The 20219-nt window shown below is 45.0% G+C and overlaps 1 protein-coding gene across 2 annotated transcripts in view; it reads left to right on the top strand.

Annotated features, from left to right (window-relative positions):
* Positions 1-7729, top strand: part of CACNA1E (calcium voltage-gated channel subunit alpha1 E) — a 464222-nt gene extending 456493 nt beyond the window's left edge. For both annotated transcript variants that reach the window (XM_084851293.1, XM_084851292.1), the window contains 2 exons: positions 5204-5394; positions 6775-7729. In XM_084851293.1, coding sequence (XP_084707419.1) covers positions 5204-5394; positions 6775-7314 — 731 coding nt within the window. In that variant the 3' untranslated portion in view covers positions 7315-7729. The remainder of the gene's footprint in view (positions 1-5203; positions 5395-6774) is intronic.
* The last annotated feature ends 12490 nt before the right edge of the window (positions 7730-20219 follow it).

Genomic DNA, 20219 nt, shown 5'->3' on the forward strand with positions numbered 1-20219 from the left:
TTTTTGTATCTATAAAATATGTCCAAAACAAATTCCAAGATATCTTACGAGCACTTTCCCCAACCTGGCGCCCTCCAGATGTTTGACTACAACTCCGAGCATCCCTGACCATTGGCCATGCTGACTGGGACTGACAGGAGCTGAAGTCCAAAACATCTGAAGGGCACCAGGATGGGGAACATGCTGACTTACAATAATAACATGTAACAGCCAGTCTCTGGTCACAGTGTATTTCTGCTTCCCTGTCCTGTGCTTTTCTCTCACAAACCCCATTTGTCCATTCAAACTGAGAGACATTTCTAGTAGGAGAAGGAGCTACTACTTATCCAAAGTGGCTATTTTTGCATTTTTAAATACCTAAAACGTGTTCTAATAATATCCATGAAACAAATCTGGAGGGAAATTTTGTTCCTCAAAGGGAAATTGTTATGCATGGGGAGGCGAACTTGAAAAAAATCCAAGAACACTGAGCTCCCTTACCCGCTGCTGGCAGAGGAGATGTCACTGCTTTCTCCCCACCCCCACAACTGAACAACAATATCAGAAGCAAGTTGATCCCCCATGAACTCCTTCCTCTTAGGATAAGGGCCCTGGGTTCTAGCACCTGCTGTGGGGCCTCCCCACAGGATCTATGAGTCCACCAATGGCAGTCCCACGACCATTCCCACTGATCTTTGCCTTCCTTTCTCTCCCAACTCTTAGAACATCATTATTTTTTATTTATTTATCCAAACATGTATATTATTATTATAATTATTATTAAATTTATGAGCCGTCCTATAGCTGAAGTTCTGAGAGCAACATCCACAATACAAGCAAAAACAATACAACCAGTGATAAAATCCAATAATAAAGCACATTATTACTTTAGAAGCAGCAACAAAACTTCAATATTTAAGGGCGCAATCCTATGTATGTTTTGATGGAAAAAAGTCCTACAAGTCCCAGCATGCCCCAGCCAGCATGCTGGCTGAGGCATGCTGGGACTTGTAGGACTTTTTTCTGTCTAAACATGCATAGGACTGTGCCCTAAAAGAGTTAAATAACCGAACAGCTAAAAACAGAGGATGATTCTAAAATGCAGCAGTACACATATGAAAAATAATGCTGGCAGCAGTTTAAAAGGCCTGGGAGAATAAAAGGTCTTTCTCCAGCTCCAAAAAGTCAACAAAGTAGGCAGCAGGTAGACCTCTCTAAGGAGGGCATTCCACAATTTAGGGGCCATAGCAGAAAAGGCCTATTCATGAGTAGCCACCCACCAAATCTCGGTGCACAGGGGCACTCAGAGCAGAGTCTCCTGGTTTTCCCATCCCAAAAAAGTGTAACTCAAAGCAGTAAACATATTTAAAAACAAGAAAAATAGCAGTAAAAATAATCCTTCCTTAAAACAAAATGCCAGACTGAAAGCAGCATTAAGGGCAACCCCACCCCAACCCCAAAAGCCAAAACTAACAATAAATGAGTAAAATAAAATGAAGCAACAACAGAATGAAAAGCTGATTTAAATAGAAATGTCCTCAGTCACCAGTGGAACACAACTAGAGAGGGTGCTAACCTAACCTCCTGGGGCAGGGAGTTCCAGATGAGGGGTACTGCCACAGAGAAAGCCCACTTGCACATTGACACCAACTGTGCCCCAGAAGCAGATCCTAAAGGAGGGCCCATTTCACATGGGAAGAACAGTCCTTCAGGTAGCTTGGTCCCAAACTGTTTAGGACCTGAAAGGTAATAAGCAGCACCTTGAATTGCACTCGGAAAAGAACTGGCAGCTAGTGCAGCTGATAATAACGAGGTCACATGGTTCCAGCACTTTGCCCAATCAAGTTTTCAGCGCTAGCATTCTGCACCAACTCAAGTTTCCGAGTGGCTTTCAATGGCAGGCCCACGTAGCGTGCATTACAGTAGTCCAGTTGAGATGTAACTTAAACATGCAGGCCCCCTGGGCAGGTCCTCTGGCCATACCTGGAATAGGGAGAATGGGGGAACTGCAAGTATATTAATCAGAAGCTGGGAAGAAAGTGAAGAAATCAGGGAAGGGCTAGGGAGATAATAACAGATCTGAGTCTTTTTAATTGACATTCTCATCTCAGAACTCTTACTGGCTTTGGGGGGAGAACTTGGTTGATACCAGTTTTTCTCGACTTGTCTTTCTCAAAATAATTACATATAATTTTAAACATAAAAATGGCTGTACAAGTATGCATTATGGTCTCAGTTTATAAATGCTGTTTTACACGAATCTGTATATGAAACAGTAAAGTGAGAATCAGGCCTCAGTCTGCCTTTACCTCAAGGCAACTCTGCAGATTATATTCCAGTTAGCGCCTGTATGTTTACATGTTGATACCTCTCATGTCTGGTATTTTCCACATCACTTAGTCTAGAAAGTGCTCATCTCATAACCCTCACTCAACTCAATTAGACTGTTCTTGGTTCCTGAGGCATTTTGGCTGTGGTATCCTGAGGCCTTAGAATGCTGTAGTCTCATCAAACTGACTTTGAAGATTACGCAGTGTGTGTGTTGGGGGGGGGACTTGCAAGGCAAATGTGGTGGAGGGGTAAAAAGTTCTACTTTGGATGATATAAATAAGTACTCGGAAGAGGAAGCATGAGGCACCTGTGCTTCCTGATCCTCTCATATTCCACAAAGCAGCTCTGAGGCAACTGGGCCACAGGCATTTATTCAGCTGAATCAGAAGGCTATATCTATTTTCCCAGCATCCTTTCAGTGTGTGGGAAACCATTCAATAGTAATGAAGAGGAAAAATAGGTACTTCTATGTTTTGTGGATGCTATTGATGCAAAATGCACCATGAAAGAGAGATCCAATGCACATTCTAGGCAATGTAGTTTTTTACATTCACATTATAGAGTGATTCTACCCACTTTGAGCATCGTGTGTTAAAACTCCCTCAAATCCTTAGTTTTCTCATCTTTTTCTTTGGAGGTTTTTTTTTCTTGGTGTGGAGAGTAATATGCATAAGTCAGAATTGGCCATAGCTGGATGCTAAAGCAATTGGCTCAGCTCAGGCCAGCACTTTTTTGGGAACTGCTGTGACATTACCTCATCACTATGAGTTTTCCCACTCTGATTTTCATACCTGGTCATTTGAGGTCATGGTCCACAAAGCAGCTTCCAACTCATTCTTTAAAACAACATATCTTCTTTAAGAGAGTGTGATTTTGTGAATGCACTCTTATCTCCTTAAGAACCAAATAATCCTAAACATCCAAATAATTCCTAACCTGAAACAACATCCCCTGGCTTTGTGGTCATAGGCATCAATATGAGTTTAGAATCACACTACCATCACAAGTAGATGTATATTCAAAGAATGAAAAAATATGGTTAACTACAACAGATGATTAAGGCTACAGTCCTATGCACACTTACCTGAGATTAAGTTCCATTGGTATCAGGAAACAATATTGCAGCAAACAAACAATTTAGGACCTAAAGAGAAAGAAGGATAGGCTGGAGTAAACCCAAAGATTGCTTGGCAAACAACGTCTCAATTGGAACATGCTCATGAAATGAATGGGGAGCCAGAGCTTCTGTATGAAGGATTGTGGGCGTTACAGTCATGCTTCTTTGTATGTGTGAGAAAATGTGGGCTGCAACGTTCTGTGCATCTAAGTGCAGGAATGCGGTAGCTTAGTAAGGACATATGGAAGGGGAAGTTAAGGCAACGATTTAACAGTGTTGACCTATTACTCTCCTAAGGAATTGCAAAAGAAGAGTTAATTGGCAGATTTGCAAGCACTCAAGGGTGAAGGAGATGAGAAGACACCTGAACAATTGCCTAGATTAAAAGAAAAAACGCAAGGGTTTGGCCAGAAAAATGCAGCATACTTTTGTGTGATTTTGTGGCTCTTCTGTGTGTGAAATATTCCCAAAGCCAAAAGGCCAAAACAAGAAATGAGGGATAGAGGGTATGTTTGCTAGCTCTTTTCCTGAGTTTTTCCTAACTGCAAGTCTGAAAGAAGTTCAGGAAGTTTTCCTGTCATTGCAACTCCATTATGCAAAAAATATATCAGGAAACTATGTCTGAATAAAACAAGGAGTATGATCATGTATGTATTCTAACACATATTTGGAAGAGAGTTGTGCATGAGGTCCACACTAATGGGTGACTGACATGTGATATTGACCTATAAAATGTCCAGTGGAATTGCTAGCATCTGCATAGGGTTCAATATTGTTGGGTACAGGATTCTGTCACACCTTGCATTTCATGGTTTTAGAGATACGCTGGACCATGGTTGTTGCTTAACATCTTGAAGTGCCTTTTTCCAGCTTTGTCTGGTACACCAACATGACTGGTCCTGGATGGGGATAACTTGGCCACAGTGGTGCGGGCATTGGTAACCTCAAGACTAGATTCCTGCAATACATTTTATATGAGGCTGACTTTGAGGCTGGTCTGAAAGCTGCAGCTGGTGCAGAATGTGGCTGACCAGCTGCTGTTTGGTGCCACTCAATATCAGCTTGTAACACCTCTGCTGAAGACCGTACCCTTGCTGCCCGTCCACTACCAGGCCATGTTTGAGGTTCTGGTACTCGTCTACAAAGCCCTGAACAATCTGGGACCAGAGTACTTGAAGACACACCTTCTCCTTTATCACCCTGTCCAATCATGGAAACTTCTGAGGAAACACTGCTCGTGGCACCACATGGGTCGGAGATCTGTTCAGAGACCACAAGGAGCAGGGACCTTACTGTGCTGGCTTCCCACCCTATGGATTGTTCTTCCAACAGAGATCAGCCATGCACTGACATTACTTCTCTTTTCCAGCAAGCATTCCCTGACTTATAACAACATTCCAGCCATGCTTTAATTGATGTGTCTGCTTTTATTATAAAGTTGTTGTATATTCTATTTTAGTTTCTTGTACATTGCTCCAATATCTTTTGATGTGGAGCAGTTTCTAACTTCTACAATCAATCAATCAATCAACCAACCAACCAACCTACCAACCAACCAACACAGTAAAAGGCTGAAAAATAGAGCTGTGTAAATGTGGTAGGTTTTGACCTTGTTGTCAGAGCAGTAGGAGAAGAGAGAATAAGTTCCTACCTCTAAAGGTTATTCAGAAGGATAAAGAAGGCATCCTATAATGATTAAACATTGCTTTCGGATTGAATACAGATGACTGAAGACCTTTGTGGAATTTTTTGTAACCTTGGCTTTGTCCTGTGCAGTCCATCGATCCGACACACATCGGTCCGGAGGCAGAGAGCGAGGCCGATCCAAGGAACGCAAGCACCTGCTCTCTCCAGACATTTCTCGTTGCAACTCAGAGGAAAGGAGTCCACAGGCAGATGGTGACTCTCCAGAGCGACATCAGTCTAGGTCTCCTAGTGAAGGCAGGTCACAAACTCCCAACAGACAGGTGGGTGCAAGGACAACAAAGTAATGTAACTAAGGGGAATATGAGGCAAACAACCTGTGCATTTGGTTTGTTGAGAATATTTAAGACCAGTTCAGTCATACTTGTACATAAATTGATTTCTCATCACTCTCTCTAAAAGTGAACTCAGCCCATGAATGCCAAAAAGGGGGCCACTGGGGCTTATAGCTGAAACAGGGCCACTGAGAAATAAGAGGGGAAATATCAGTTTGCTCTAGAGAATCCCAAAGTTTGCAGAGGAAAGGCATTAAAAGGGGGATCCTTAAGTTTGGTGGGAAGGAGTGAGTTTCTCCAAAAACAGTAACATACAGAGCTGACCAACTGCTGGTATGCTAACTGGTACTCTGGTACGCACCCACTGTGGGGCGGGTGTGTGTGTGTAAAACAGGCGGGGAGGGGGTATCCTGGAAGTACCCTGGAAGAGGGCATGGATGGCTAGTTGGGACACTGAACAGGAGCATTCCACACTGCAACATTTTCTTGCAGGTCCCACTAATTTTTCACTAATTGAATTGCAGCTTTTTGTGATGTCTGTACAAACTGGGCAAACTGCAGTTAATCCTAATTATGGTTTACTAAAACAAGCCAACTTCAAACCATGACTTATGAAACCTACTTGTTTTAGTAAACCGTAGCTAAGATTAACCACAGTTTAGTGTTCAGATGTAACTTTAAACTGTGGCTTATCAGAAATGGAAACGGGAGCAGAAGCTCCCATTCCCCTCCTCGCAGTCACACCAGAGGGGGAGCACGTGAGCCCAAGGCTCACACAGGCTCATCCCCATAATGCTGAGCCATAGCTGAGCATACCGTGTGCATGCAGCCCTTGATAAAATAGTATGTTTACCATGAAATAACGTGAGGAAAGGCCTCTGCCAGAAATCAGGCTCAAGACACAATCTCGAGCACTCATGTCCAAAGGGTGGCAAGAGCCTGGCATAAGCAGGCAACAGTTTGCAGGGAAATTGTTTGTTTGTTTGTTTGTTTGTTTATTTATTTATTCCATTCCTATGCCGCTCATTAGCCAAAGCTCTCTGGGCGGAAATGGGCGGACAGGCAAGCATCTGTCAGGCTGGGTAATAGACTCATAGTTTATCTCAGCAAGCAGTTGTCTAGTTGAGCAGGAGAGCAGGGGATTTGGGAACTGTATAGCAGGAGGTGGCATGGGATTGGCTCTTTGATATCATCTGACTCCCAATCCAGAAGGATTCTGGGCTGTGATGATTCAGTCCTCTCAGCTTCAGCTGCCTGCATTTCCCTCCTGTCACCAGCAGTCCCTGTGGCATTGGGCTGAGAGCCAGCGTGTGCTAGCTTATCCCGGCTTTCCATACAACACACACATGTCTCTCTTCTTTTTTGCAGGGCACAGGCTCCTTGAGTGAGAGTTCCATCCCATCCATCTCTGACACCAGCACACCAAGGCGAAGTCGCCGTCAGCTCCCTCCAGTGCCGCCAAAGCCACGCCCCCTCATCTCCTATGCTGCTATGCTGCAGCACTGTGGCGATGCCTCCCCGCAACCTGACGATAGTGAGGGTGGCTCCCCTCTGCTTTCCGGGACGCTGGAGACAAACAACACCTGCTTGACTGAGTCTTCCAGCTCCCCGCAGGGAAAGCAGAGCCTTCTCTCCACCCCTCAGCGCTACATCTCAGAGCCTTACCTGATGCTCCAGGATGACTCCCATGCTTCAGACTGTGGTGAGGAGGAGACGCTCACCTTTGAGGCTGCTGTAGCCACCAGTCTCGGCCGCTCCAACACCATTGCCTCGGGCCCTCGCTCAAGGCACAGCTGGCAGATGCCCAACGGGCACTACCGGAGGAGGAGGAGAGGGGTGTCGCAGGGGATGATGGGCCGGGCCAGCATCGACGTACTAAGCGATACGGAAGAAGACGACAAGTGCTAGAGGCTGCCTCCCCGCCCTGCTCTCCTCTGACGCATGTTGTTTGCCACACTGGAAATGAAATGAAATGAAACAGAAATCAAATGCAGCAGAAACCGAGCCTTTGTGCAAAAGAAAAAGAAAAAGAAAAAAAAAGGTCCAACCCACTGATTCTTTGACCTCCTTTTTTTAATTGCACAGAGAAGCATTTGATCCGCTTCTGCAACCATGGACCTAGCGCAGGTGCACCTGCTAGTTAAGTGAGAGGAAACAGGGCAACAGCTACCTTCATCCCAAAGGTCACAGGGGGCTCCATCCCCCCGAAAGCCAAGAGTGTGCACCCAGGAGAGGCAGAAGTTGCTAAAGATGTGTAGCAGGAAATAAGCTGGATACTAAAGGGGGTTTATATCACTTTGCCCCTAGAGAGTAGCCCTGCCCCAAGAAAAAAGAAAGAAAGAAAGAAAGAAAGAAAGAAAGAAAGAAAGAAAGAAAGAAAGAGAGAGGTTTGGGGTGCATGTGGTTAATCCCTTGAGATGGCCACCTTGTCTCCTTTAGAGATCCCTCCTATGATTCAACCAATGGGATGGCTGCGGCTGAGGGATTTATCCAGAGCTTCTCCAGGGTGGAGGTCACAGCATGTAGAGGTCACATGCTCCACTGCCAGGGTGGAGGCCACCAAAAAGCAAACTGACTGATCTTGTGACACAACTGAAAGAGAGGATGTGGTGAGGGGAAGGCAGGGTGGAGACCCAGTGGGCAGTGGCAACAGCACAAGGTGAGAATAAGAGTTTAGTCTGTGTGAAAGCAACCCCAAGTGGTTTGTACCATAGAACAAGGAGAGGACCACAGCTGCACTACATGTATGTAACCCGTCATTCTCAAACATACATGTATATTCTGTGTTTGGAATGTGTAGAAAGCGTGCGTGCGTGCATAGGTGTGTCTTTAAATGACACATATATAAACATGCACACATGTAGAGATTCATTTGAACAAGCTGTTGCATACTAGCACCCAGGCTGTACATTTCCTTTCCCCCAGAGGTAAGAGGCATCTTGTCTCATGGGAGTTCTTTGGTGCTGTATAATATAAGAGATGCTGGTTACAGAGGTCTCTGCATTCTCCAGATGCTCGTCTTGGACGTGGAAGTATCTGCCCACCCCCCACTCACCCCAATAAGCAGGCTGTACAGTAAAGCTGGCATCACCCAGCCCAGCAGTAAGGGCTTAATGCAGAGCCTTGGTGCTGCTTCCTTTTTTCCTTATAAGTAAGCATTTTTTAATCATGCCTTGATTAAAATTGGGTAGCGCAGCGGGGGGGAGCTTACTGCCACAGGGCACGTGTGCTCTATGGGATTGTGACGGCTCAGGCAGAAGACAACTTCTGAAAGTAAGCCGGCCTCTGGCTGGCCAGCGCAGAAAGATTCCAGAAGTAGCTTTGGTCTGATCCCGCAGGCAGGGCTCTTCTAATGCTCTTCACGATGCCCCTTAAAATAAGGATCACCAGCAAACCCCACCTGACAGCCAGTGGCATATGCTTTTGAGTAATCAAGGTGCTCAGTGTGGGGTGTTATTTTTTCCTCCCCCTCCCTGCTTAGCATTTCATTTATTTGGGCAGACCTCACAGGCAGCAGGCTCACTGATCTGGCAGATGAGTGGATCATTACTTACTCATCCCACCTGGAATACTGAGTGCAGGTGGCATTTTGCTGGGTAAGCTTTTGTCTCCACATGAGGTTTTATTAGAAAGCAAATGAAAAACCCAAGTAAGAGACAAAGGGGAGAGTGAATAGCAGGTGAAGCAAAGGGGCCATTTTACTTAGTTGGGAGAAGACAGTGTCCCAAAAGATGCTGATAACGACCTCCCTACCTCACAAGGGATGAAGGAACAGGCCAGCAGCCACAAACCGCTACAGCAAAAAGTGTCTGGAAGAACACTCCATCCCAAAGCAGATCTAGATCTATTTAATGGGTGAAAGTAGGTAGCTGCTGAAGATTCTTGAGTTGAAGAATCAGTCTTAGGCTAGTAGCTAATGAGTAAGGCAGATTTCAGTGCTACAGGACTTTTTCATCTGGTTGCATATGTGGAAAGATATAAGCAGGATGTTCTGCAGAGGCGGCAATATTTCAGGCAAAAACCAAAACAATCTAATACAACTCTTCTGTAGCTACATCCAGCATGTAGTTGATATTTGTCTAGCATAAATTTCCTCTGCGAAGGGTGTGCTCTGCTTCTTCCGCTGGCCCAGTCCTAGCATGGTATGAGAACATCCTATCTTTTTCTGCCATCTTCTTCACCCCTCTGGATCCATGCTCCCCCCCGCCCGCCTCACCTTTGGGTTGCCATGCAACCAAGCTGCTAACAGGTTTTCCGCCACTCCAGGTCCAGAGAGGAGTGGCAGGAAAGGTTACACTTTTACAGAGCAACCACAGACTGCTATCTGCAAGAGTGACCTGAAGGCAGGTGGCTGACAATGAAGTGACTGCTCAACAGTGCTGATGCTTAGGAGGTGGTTATGCACTGCAACCATCTGCCTGATCTCATTTGTTTTCCTTGCCAATAACTCTTGTACAGGGATGGTAGTGCAATGCGTGGGATTATCCTCTTCAGGGGTTGCTGCTTTTGGAAGAATGTAGGAAGCTACCTTATATCAAGTCAAACCACTGGTCCGTCTAGTTCTGTACTGCCTACACTGCATGGCAGTGGCTCTCCAGGGTTTCAGGCAGGAATTTTTCCAGTCCTACTTGGAGATGCTGGGGATCGAACCTGGGATCTTCTGTATGCAAAGCTTATGCTCTACCACTGAGCTGCCGTCTGCCCCCAAACCTGAAAAGATCACTCTTCAGTGGCAGAGCATGAAGACGGTCCCAAGCATAATCCAGGACAGCTTCATTTACAGAGGAGAGGCATGGAAGGTGTTGGCAAGGAGTGCAGGGTTCTTGGCTTGTGGCTACTGCTCAGGCTGAAGGCTAAAAGAACACCCAGTTTTTCTATTTCTCCCCTCACTCAGTTTCCAGGCATGCAGTGAAATTCTGGGGGATTCTACTTAGCCCAGCTGCCTCTGGTCCTTAAATGCTGCCTCCCAGCCAACACTTACTTTCCACTTCCTTCCCCAATTTCTCACGATTGCCCTGTCTCACCAGAAAAGGGAACGCATCTCTGTCACCTGACTATAGGGCCAGCATTAGGCCATTTTCCCTTACAGTTAGATCTGGTTTTGCTTATCTTGTATCCGAAATTTGAATATGATGCCTTCATTGGCTAAGATGCACATTTAGTTTTTAAATGGCTCTTTTCTAGCCCTCATTAACAGCAGTCTTATGAGCACACAGCACAAAAGAGGCTCAAAGGCTATTTTAACATAATGTGTGCAAATACTCTTAGTTCCATCCTCTTGGGACAATTAAAATGGTCGGCACGGAGCCTATATACATATTTTGCTTGATTTCCATACAAAGTTCTCAAAATCCCTTCACAAAATTTCTCTACCTCAGTAGCTCCCACCCCACCAAGCAATTCGTTTTAAAAGAATTGTCTTTGTTTCATAACAAACTGGTATGACAGAAGCAATGTCACCCATGGCATGCTGCTCACTCCTTTCATCCCTGTTTCACTTTGGGTCATGCAGGTTTTTGAAGCAATACAAAACCCTGAAAAGCTGGTAAAATAGGCCTTACAGAGTTTTGTAGCCACTGAAAACTCTGTTTGAATTGAACCACGGTGGCAATGGGACAAAAGGAATGAGTGTGCATGCCAGCTTTCCCCAGCCTGTTGGACCACAACTCCCATCATCCCCAGCCATCATGGCCATTGAGGAGGAAATGGTAGAAATAAAATGTCTGAGGGAATGATCAGTGGGTGGGGAAAGGATAAACACCTCTGTTTGCCTCATGATATGGCTGCACCTTCAAAGATCTGGATTTCAAGTGGTATCTCTCATTTTCCGTGATATCTGATCAGAGTATGTTTTTATTACAGCATTTTTATCCTGCTGTTCGTCTAAGGAACTCATGGTGGCATACATAAGTGTCTCTCCCCCCATTCCTCCTCCATCACTCTATCCACTACATCACACTGGCTCTCTTGCACCTTTTGCCAATATGTTCCTCTCCATGACACAAACTTGAGAAAGGAAGTGATGGTTGCCTGAGAAATGGCAGCAGCATTGAGTCCCCTGGCCCCACCACATATTATAAATAGATGAGTTGCTATCTTGAGCTTCTAAATGCAAAATGCTTTCTGATAATAAGCCATGGTTTCTGTAAATACAAAACAGAGCCGAACCATAGGGAAGCACTTTATTTTGTGTGCATTGGGATGAGAGAGGGAAACAGCAGAGGACAGCCTTGTTTCCTACTGATTTTCATGTTCTCTCACTTATATAGAGGGGAAGTGAGCTCTGAGTGCATGTCCTATCGTGTGATCCATTCCCATTTCCCTTTAGAATTGGTTCCCTTCAACCTGACTCATAGCTGGCTGAGGTCTGCATGCTGCTCTGCGCTGCCAACAATGGAAGGCAGGATTATGAAAGCTTTCCGCTTCACTAGTTTTACAGGGAGATAGGAACCCTTTAAAAAATGCAGAATAACATACCTTGGGGTTCCCAACACCAACACCAATAGGGACTTACTCCTGACCTCTCCTCTCACCAGAGTTTGCACTCAAGGCATCTGCATGCTAGCTAACCACTTTACTAAAGAGGAAGTGATGTTGAGAGGCAAGCCAGGAGAGTTGTGTACATTCCAGTCTTTGGGTGGAAAGCATCACTTCTGTGAGTTGCAGCCTCAGCTAAATGCATGGTTTGGGATACTGAAGCATCTTCTCTTTGTGTCATCACCCTTTGGTCAAGCCCTTCTGAGTATGTTCATGGGTTCATTGGCTTCTTCCACCTGCAGAAATGCACCCCAATACACACCCTTCAAACTTCTAATCCTATCCCTAGCATGACGATCTTTGGGATCCCTACCTTGTACATGTTAGTATGGAAGCTAGGCAAATAGAGACATGGGAACAAACCACTGGGAGAAAGAAATCAAAATACTATAAAAGCATAGGAGGAAGAAAAAGCAGGGCAGGGGGCCGGAGGCCCTTATCTCTGACTTCAATAAAACTGAATGCTCTCAATCCACAAAGAGGTTAGTCATGCCTAAATCCTGTTGAATGCATGGGGCTTAATTTAGGTGTGACAATTTCAGCAGGACTTAAGTGCCATTAATAGATTTTTTTAAATTGGTGTCAATGTGGTTCCTAATCTGGAAATAGAGTTTTCACATTTGAGTTAATAAGCAATGGAGGTTCACACTAGACTTTTTCTAACCTTCATGGTATCTTCACAAATTTAGTTTCTCAGTAAATATTGGCACATTTAGCATAGGTAAGAAAGTTAGCCCTGAATAGTTGGGCCACATTACAGGTGGTCAGGGATAAGTCACATGTTAATAGGTCCTAAAAATACCATTTTCTAAAGCTGTGGCAATATTGCACCAGAGACAATTATTCTGCTGAATGAGATGGTTTTATTAGTGAGTAACACGAAGAAACTGCATATATAAAGTTAGGCTAAACTGCAAGGCTGGGACTCTTGCTTCCAAAGGGTTTGCTTATATTTTTATACTTGTGCCATGATCCATCATGGGGTCTGTGCATGTGCAACTGATGCTGAGATGGGGATGCGCATCCCAAGCTGGGGCTAGTCGTCACACTCAACACAGCATTAGTAGAGCTGAATTGGAGCCAGTGAGTATTGGGAAGATAATGAAGACAAGGGGTTCAAACATAGGATGAAAGCAAATGAAAATTATGCAACTCCGTAAGTGAAAATGCTAAGGAAGAGGCAGCCTACAAGTGGAAAGGATGGCTTGAGGCTCCAGTTGAGACCACATCCTAGTTCTTTTTTAATTATTAGGATTAATATTATTTCTAATTGTACTATATTTCATGGCCTAAAGAAGGTTTACAATTTGCCAAACTATTTTCTGCTGCTAAGCTCTCAGCCTGCTGTCAAGTTCAAAGAATTGTGGCTCAAAAGCATTTTGAAAAGGAGGAGATTTGGTTTAACAGCTGCCCAAAGACAATCGCTATGACCCTCAACAACAGTTCAACATAGCAGGTGCACAACAGAGGAGGGAAATAGACTCTTTCCCAAGGAGGGCAGGTTACAACAGGGCATGATTTGGAAAATGTTTCCACTTAAGTTATATAAAAAGGAAGAGGAGAAAAAATCCATTTTGTGTAAGAATTGAGATAAACCAAATGTGGCTTCATTAGAGGCCTAAAGCAGAGGTGAACTGAAATGACACCAAATTAATGTGTGTGGATGGAGACCGATTTGGTAACCTGAAGCAGGTAGCTTTATCAAGCCTCATGTGAGCACCTGAAGCCATTTTGATCTCAATTTGACAGGAAGACCAACAAACATAAATGGAGGCTGAACTCTATTCTATCTTTTTGATGCTGGGCTGACATGCATTCAGCTGGGCGTCACCATACAGGCCTCCTGTTGTGGTTCCCTCAGCGTGAAGCTTCTGGCTAGACAGTGGGCTTCATAGAAGCTGCTGGGCATCAGCTGTCTGAGGTGGTATCAGGGCACCTCGTCCAAAGCCAGATAATGCGTTCAGCGCTGCATGTAGATGAGGTGGATATATTGTAACATAAATGCTTGTTTGGATCCAAAATAAAACCACAAAAAAATTGACAAAGTTGTAAAACTTTAATGTTTTTTTGGTCAAAGAAAAATAAAATAAAACCTTGTTGTAAAGAATTACTTCCACCTATAACTATTTTGTGTTCTCTTTAATCTACTGTTTATTTCTGTTTCTACTCTCTAGACTTTCCAATTGTGTTAAAAATAATTATCCTCACCATATTTTATATCATGTTTCAAATGTTCCTGGCACTTCAAATAATTACATTAGCTCTATAATTCTTTCAAATTAGGTTTTCCAGCCATTTTATTTATGTATTATGTATTTATTTATTTCTTAATCACCCATCTGGCTGGTCACCTGGCCACTGTGGGCGGTGTTCAATAATACACAGTTTAAAACAATAAAATTCAACATTAAAACATTGTATTTCTAAAAATACCCTAACCCACCCCAAATGCCTGCCTGAACAACGATGTTTTTAATGCGTGGCAGAAGCTCATTAAAGAGGGGGCATGGTGGGGTTCCCTAGGGAGGGAGTTCCACAGAGTGGGGGCGACCACAGAGAAGGCCCTCTCCCTCGTCCTCGCCAGCCTAGCTGTCCTGGCTGATGGGACAGAGAGAAGGCCATCCGAGGCTGATCTTGTTGAGCAGCCTGTCTGGTGTTGCTGGAGGCGCTCCTTGAGATAGACTGGGCAGGAACCATATAGGGTTTTAAAGGTCAAAACCAACACCTTGAATCTGGCCTGGAAAACAACTGGTAACCAGTGCAGCTCCTTCAGCACTGGAGTGATGTGATCTCGCCGGCAGCTGCCTTTAATCAGGTGAGCCGCCACATTCTGTACCAGAACATTCACTGTTTATTATCAATGGATTGTTTCTATTTCAGGAGCTTAAAAAGTAGAGCACCTGTTATGGACAGAGTGTGTCTATATTTTCTCATAAGAAACAAAATCCAAATGGGAAACAGTACATTTCACATAAATTGACTAAATCACCTAACACTTTGCAATAGATATTAGACATGTAATTCAATCAGTTATATTCATGTACATTACCATCATAATCAACCTCATCACTTCAGTGTCAAAGACGGAAATTTTAAGCACAAATTTCTGCAATGAGGAAAAAGATGACCTTTTCTAGAAGCACCTGAAATGGCGGGGAAAGCTAGTCACTGTGAAATGCAGCTCTGGGGAAATTCAAAATATGAGCTTTCCAGTTCAAAAGACCTGTTCAAGCCCCAAAGTCCAGACTAAGGTGGCCACTTTGTGAATCACCAAAAAAGAGGAAATGCATCACCAAAAAAAGAGGCCAGTGAGTTGCATAACATTTTCCCATGCCTATATGTATAAATGCATATTTAGAAATAATTACTATTGTTTAAATAAAAATACAGTACATCGTGCCATAGTGTGGAAGACTGACCAGGTGACCTGTGTGCCTGTCTGTTCTTACAGTTTACAGCAGAATCTGGCCATGGAGAGCTGTGATTGGCTGTCCCCTGTAATATCACAAAGTTTTCCCCCACACACACACACTCACACACACAATTCTTGGAACAATTTTTTTTAAAAAGATATACAGTGGATTATGGTTTTAATAGATGTTAAAAAAAATCAAATTTGCAAAACGAACATCCATGTGAATGGAATGTCCATGCTGAGTGTGTTTTGCAACATTTTAAAAAGCTGTACAGTCCACCCAACGTGGCAGGGGCAAGCGAGACAGCCACTTCGCTGGCCAGTATGTCTGTCAAATGCGTTGCTGAGGGGGAAGAGAGAAGCCAGGCTCAAGCTACCTAAGGGAAAAGAGCAGGGAGGAGGTATGTCTGTACGTAGCCCTAGGCAATTCAAAAAAAGCTCTGAGAGCAATCATCTAATCCATACTCTGTCGCCACTCTATGCTGAAATTAAATCTTTTATAAAACTTTCAGCAAGGGATATTGCACAGGAGCTTCCCCCAACAAGTCAGCTCGGTAACAAAGGAAATTGCTTGGCTCATCTCGCAACATATTTTATTTTAAAAGCCAGATGGGTTATTCAAGTCTGGCTGCTGCTAGAAAAAGCTTAAAGGTGATGTGACAAATGGTTGTGCATATATTAAGGAGAATGAAGATGATTCGTGCCTCATTAGCAGTAATTGAGGTCACAGCAAGTGGTAATGAGCTGAAACCCCAGAAGGGAAGGTGAAGATTAAAAGTACCCTGCAAAAATATAATAACTTCGCATGTCGCCCTTATTAACTCCATGCCATATATACCCAGAGGTCAGCTGAATCCTCCCATCCCCGACTCACTCCTTGTTCTTACCTTTAAAGCCTTGGCCCCCACTCTTCCCTGCGGCCCTCAGTGTCCCATTATCCCTCATTGCGGCCCTTGCTCCTCCAACTCTCCACCTTCAGGATGGAAGTATACATTCCACCTGCACAGGGCTGGCGTCAAGGGAAATGGTGGTGGGCACCTGCCAAGAGCGCACACTCCAGCAGGGACCCATTGAGAGCCCCGGGGCTTGCTCCTCCTCTTCCACACTGGAACCGTCTTGTTCACCTGCCTCTCGCTCTGGCCCAGACAACAGTGGTGGTGGTGAGGAGGACATGCCGCTGCCTACTTGCCCAGTGGCTCTCCCGCTGTCAAGCAAGCAAGTGGTAGTGGCAGTGATGAGAGAGAGGATGAGGCGCAAGAGCAGCAGGTGACAATGGTGGTGAGAAGGTGGACTCACTGAAGGAGGGGGCCCGTTGAGGGTGTCTTGCCCAAGGGCCCGCAAAAACCTGGAGCTGGAACTACGCCTACAATTTGTGTATATAGATCCCAGCGACTGCTTCTCCGCTGCAGGGTGGTTGGGAAGCACAGGGAATATGTGGTGCCCACCCTCTTCATTCGTAAGGTTCTGCTCCTGGCGAGCAAGTCAAAAGCCAAAAGGGAGCCAACATTTATAACAGGAGTGGGGAACTTCTTTTAGCCCAAGGTCCAAATTCAATTTGGAGAAGCTCGGGGGGGGGGGATTCCAGTGCTGGTGGACAGGGCCAAAGGGGAAAGGGGTGGGGCCAGAATTGCAAAAAACAAACAAAAACCCAACATATTCTAGCATAAAGCTCTTTCTGCCAGTAACTCAGCCTTAGGAGAAGCATTTCAAGTGTTCAGAACGGAGGGAAACTACACAAAGGCCAAGAAACCACCAATGGATCAAAGGCTAGGGAAAAGATGGCGGAGCCAGGGGAAGGGGGAGTGGGCTGGATTTGGCCCCTGGGCCTATGGTTCCCCATCTCTAATGTACAACAACAAAGAGTATTATTTCAGCTTAAACACTAACCAATTTAGTATGGCATGAGTTTTTGTAGTCCAGAGCCCACTTCACCAACTACTTAGTTGTTGGCCCTACATTTCCCTCCAACCCAATGGTTTTGAGCAATTTACACAATATTTTACAGTAACAAGGCTCTCTCACCAGGCAATCTATTGTCTCAGTCTAGTGGATCTGAAATTAACAGGTATCCAGTGTCCTCTTTTACAATACACAAAATTAATTTGATTATAGCTCATCAGGGATAATGGAGCATGAGAGGTGGAGAGAGTAAGAGATAGGTTTCCATTTATACTTGTGTCAATGACATGTAGTTTGTTTTAAAAAAGGCTCCACCCCAATGACAACCAGGTGGCCCAGGCCCAGATGCCACCTCCCCCCACACCCAAGGGAAACCTAGTCCCTTCCAAAGAGGAGGAGGAGTGGCGTGACCTGGTTGATACAAGGGCGTGTCATCAGTTATGTGGGCAGACTTAGGGAGTGGCTTGAGATGCTCTGCCAGAATAGCATCTCCCTGGAGCATACACAACAGGGAGCCTCCCTGAGGGAGGGGCTTAAGCCACCTTTTGAGTTTCACCGTAGCTGCCAATCATCAATTGCATGGCAACTTCTCTACCTTGCAAAAGCCTTCCCTAATAGAGTAGCTATTTAGGCCCTGGGGTAGCCTCTGAGTTCCACTGAAGCTATATTGTGGAAAAGATATCCATTAGCCTAATAAAAGCCATGACTAGCTTGAAGTTCGAGTCTCTATTCAGTTGATTGTGTAGAGGGAGGGCTATCCTGGCAGAGCGTCTCAAGCCACTCCCTAACTTTGCCTGCTTAGACCAGTGACATGCCCTTGTGGTAGCCAAGTCATGCCCCTCCTCCTCCTTTTCAGAAGGGACTAGGTTGCCCACAGGGAGCGGGCGGTGTCTCAGCCTGGGCCACTTGGTTGTCAAGACCTTGGGGAGATTCCTTTCCAACTCCTGGAGACTCTCGGGGAGTTTCAGTTTCCTCTCCCACTCTCTGGTCTAATTGTTCTAGTTCTGGCTCTGAATCAGAATCGGAATCATCAGAAACTGAAGGGGCCTGCCCCACACCAAAATATTAGACATTTGGAAATTCTCCTCATAATAAATGATGGAGTGATTGGCAGGGGAGGTGGAGCTGGTAGCTAGGTAACAGAGTGAGAACCTCCCATTCAGGGACTTTCCTTCGCTCTATGGTTGGATATCTTGCAAGATATCAGGAGTCTGACAAAAAACTGAGTCACCATCTCATTATGATAGATGCGGGAATGCAAACTATACTGGAGACAATGGAAACACAGATAATTCCTCTTAATAATACACTGTGGGGGAGGAAGCATATAAATATAGAAAAAGTCAAACAGGTACTTCCAGAATGCTATTTATAATGCAGGATAACCAATGTGGGTTCTGCTGATCCAAAGGTCAAGGAAAGGTATGACAGTCAAGAAGCTCAACAGCATGGCTCTCGAACCTCTTTCAGCCTGAGGGGTGATTTCCATGTCAGAGATGCCCGCAGGGCCAGTGGTGGGCAGGGTCAAAAGCAACAGGGGCAGGCCCAAGAATATCAGCATATTTTAGTGTACGGCTCTTACTACTACTTACTGGGCCTTATTAAGAGAGGCATTTCAACCTTTTAGAACGTGGGAGAAACATGCAAAGGCCTCCTGAATGACAGGCAGGGGAAATGGGGCTGAGCCATGTGCAGGACCCCAGAGGGCAGGATTGGGACTCTAGCAGGGCCAGATTTTTCCCATGGGCCCGAGGTTCGACACCCTTGCTGTACAAAGATGAGGCAAAGTAGCCTACAACTAGTGATGGTGGTGCCTGGTCTGAGTTAGATCTGGTCACCAGACCACCATGTCTGTTTCTTTCCAATCCATTTCAGAGCCCACGTCAAATGCGTCAGCTCTGAACTAAGCCCCCAAAGGTCCAAGTACCTTCCCCAAGACTTCTACAGCTCTAAAGAAACCCAGTGTCACTGGGGGCACGGCAGGGCTTAGAAGCCTCTGAGCTTGCCACAGTTCTCCATGTCTCTCAGATGACTCTGTGGGAAAGGCCAGCAGGAGTGTGTTATGTTCAGAGGCCTCAAGGCCCCCGCATACTCCTGAGAACATCACTGGGGTTACTCTGGAGAAACCTAGAAGTCTCTCCACCCTCAATGTCCCTCCCTACATAGGTAAGGCACTCCCTGCACCCATCTCCCCTCAGGTTTGTACTACTCACTGGAGGGGGCAAAAGAGGGCAAGGGAGCCTTGGATGCTCCTGCAAACATGTGGGGCATAAAAGACAGCTGGGCATCGTTGCACCCAGGCACCTCAGGTGTACTGCACATGTGAAGACTTTTGGCCCTGTGGTGGACTTAGGGTGCAATCCTACGCATGTTTAGACAGAAAAAAGTCATACAACTCCCAGGATTGCCTTTTTATTGCTGTAGGGCTTTTTATTGCAGTAGGACTGTATCTACTTTCGGTTTTGTTACAGAATTGACAGCCGAGCACTACACAAATAGCATTTCCTTTCCTGCTACATAATCTCTAGGTGGTGCTGTGCTATAGCAGAATAGCACAATTACACAAGTGGAGAACAATTTTTTTTTCACTTTCACAAATAATACCACATTTTCCCTGCCCTAAAAAAACTAACCAAAAGTGGAATTTAAAAACAGAAGCAAAACTGGAGGGTCACAACATCATCTAAAGAACCCATAAACAACTGTGAGTAGGGAACGACAAGCACACAATAAAAGCCTCATGTAGAAAACCTGGGGTGGGGTGGAATGGTGCCTCTTTAATAATAATTAAGACCAGCCAGAGGCAATATGGATGATGATTGTTATGTGGTAAATTTGGCAAAATTTGAGGGGTTTTAAGCTGGTGTAAAGCCATCTTCCTGTGCCAAGCAAGAATCCCTTGCAGGGGTTCAGACTGAGAAACCTATGGAACTCCCAGGCATTAGCTGGGTCAAGCTCTAGA

This window comes from Heloderma suspectum, chromosome 4, assembly GCF_057233095.1.
Source record: "Heloderma suspectum isolate Gila_16-S chromosome 4, 16-S_ref, whole genome shotgun sequence".
NCBI lineage: Eukaryota > Metazoa > Chordata > Lepidosauria > Squamata > Helodermatidae > Heloderma > Heloderma suspectum.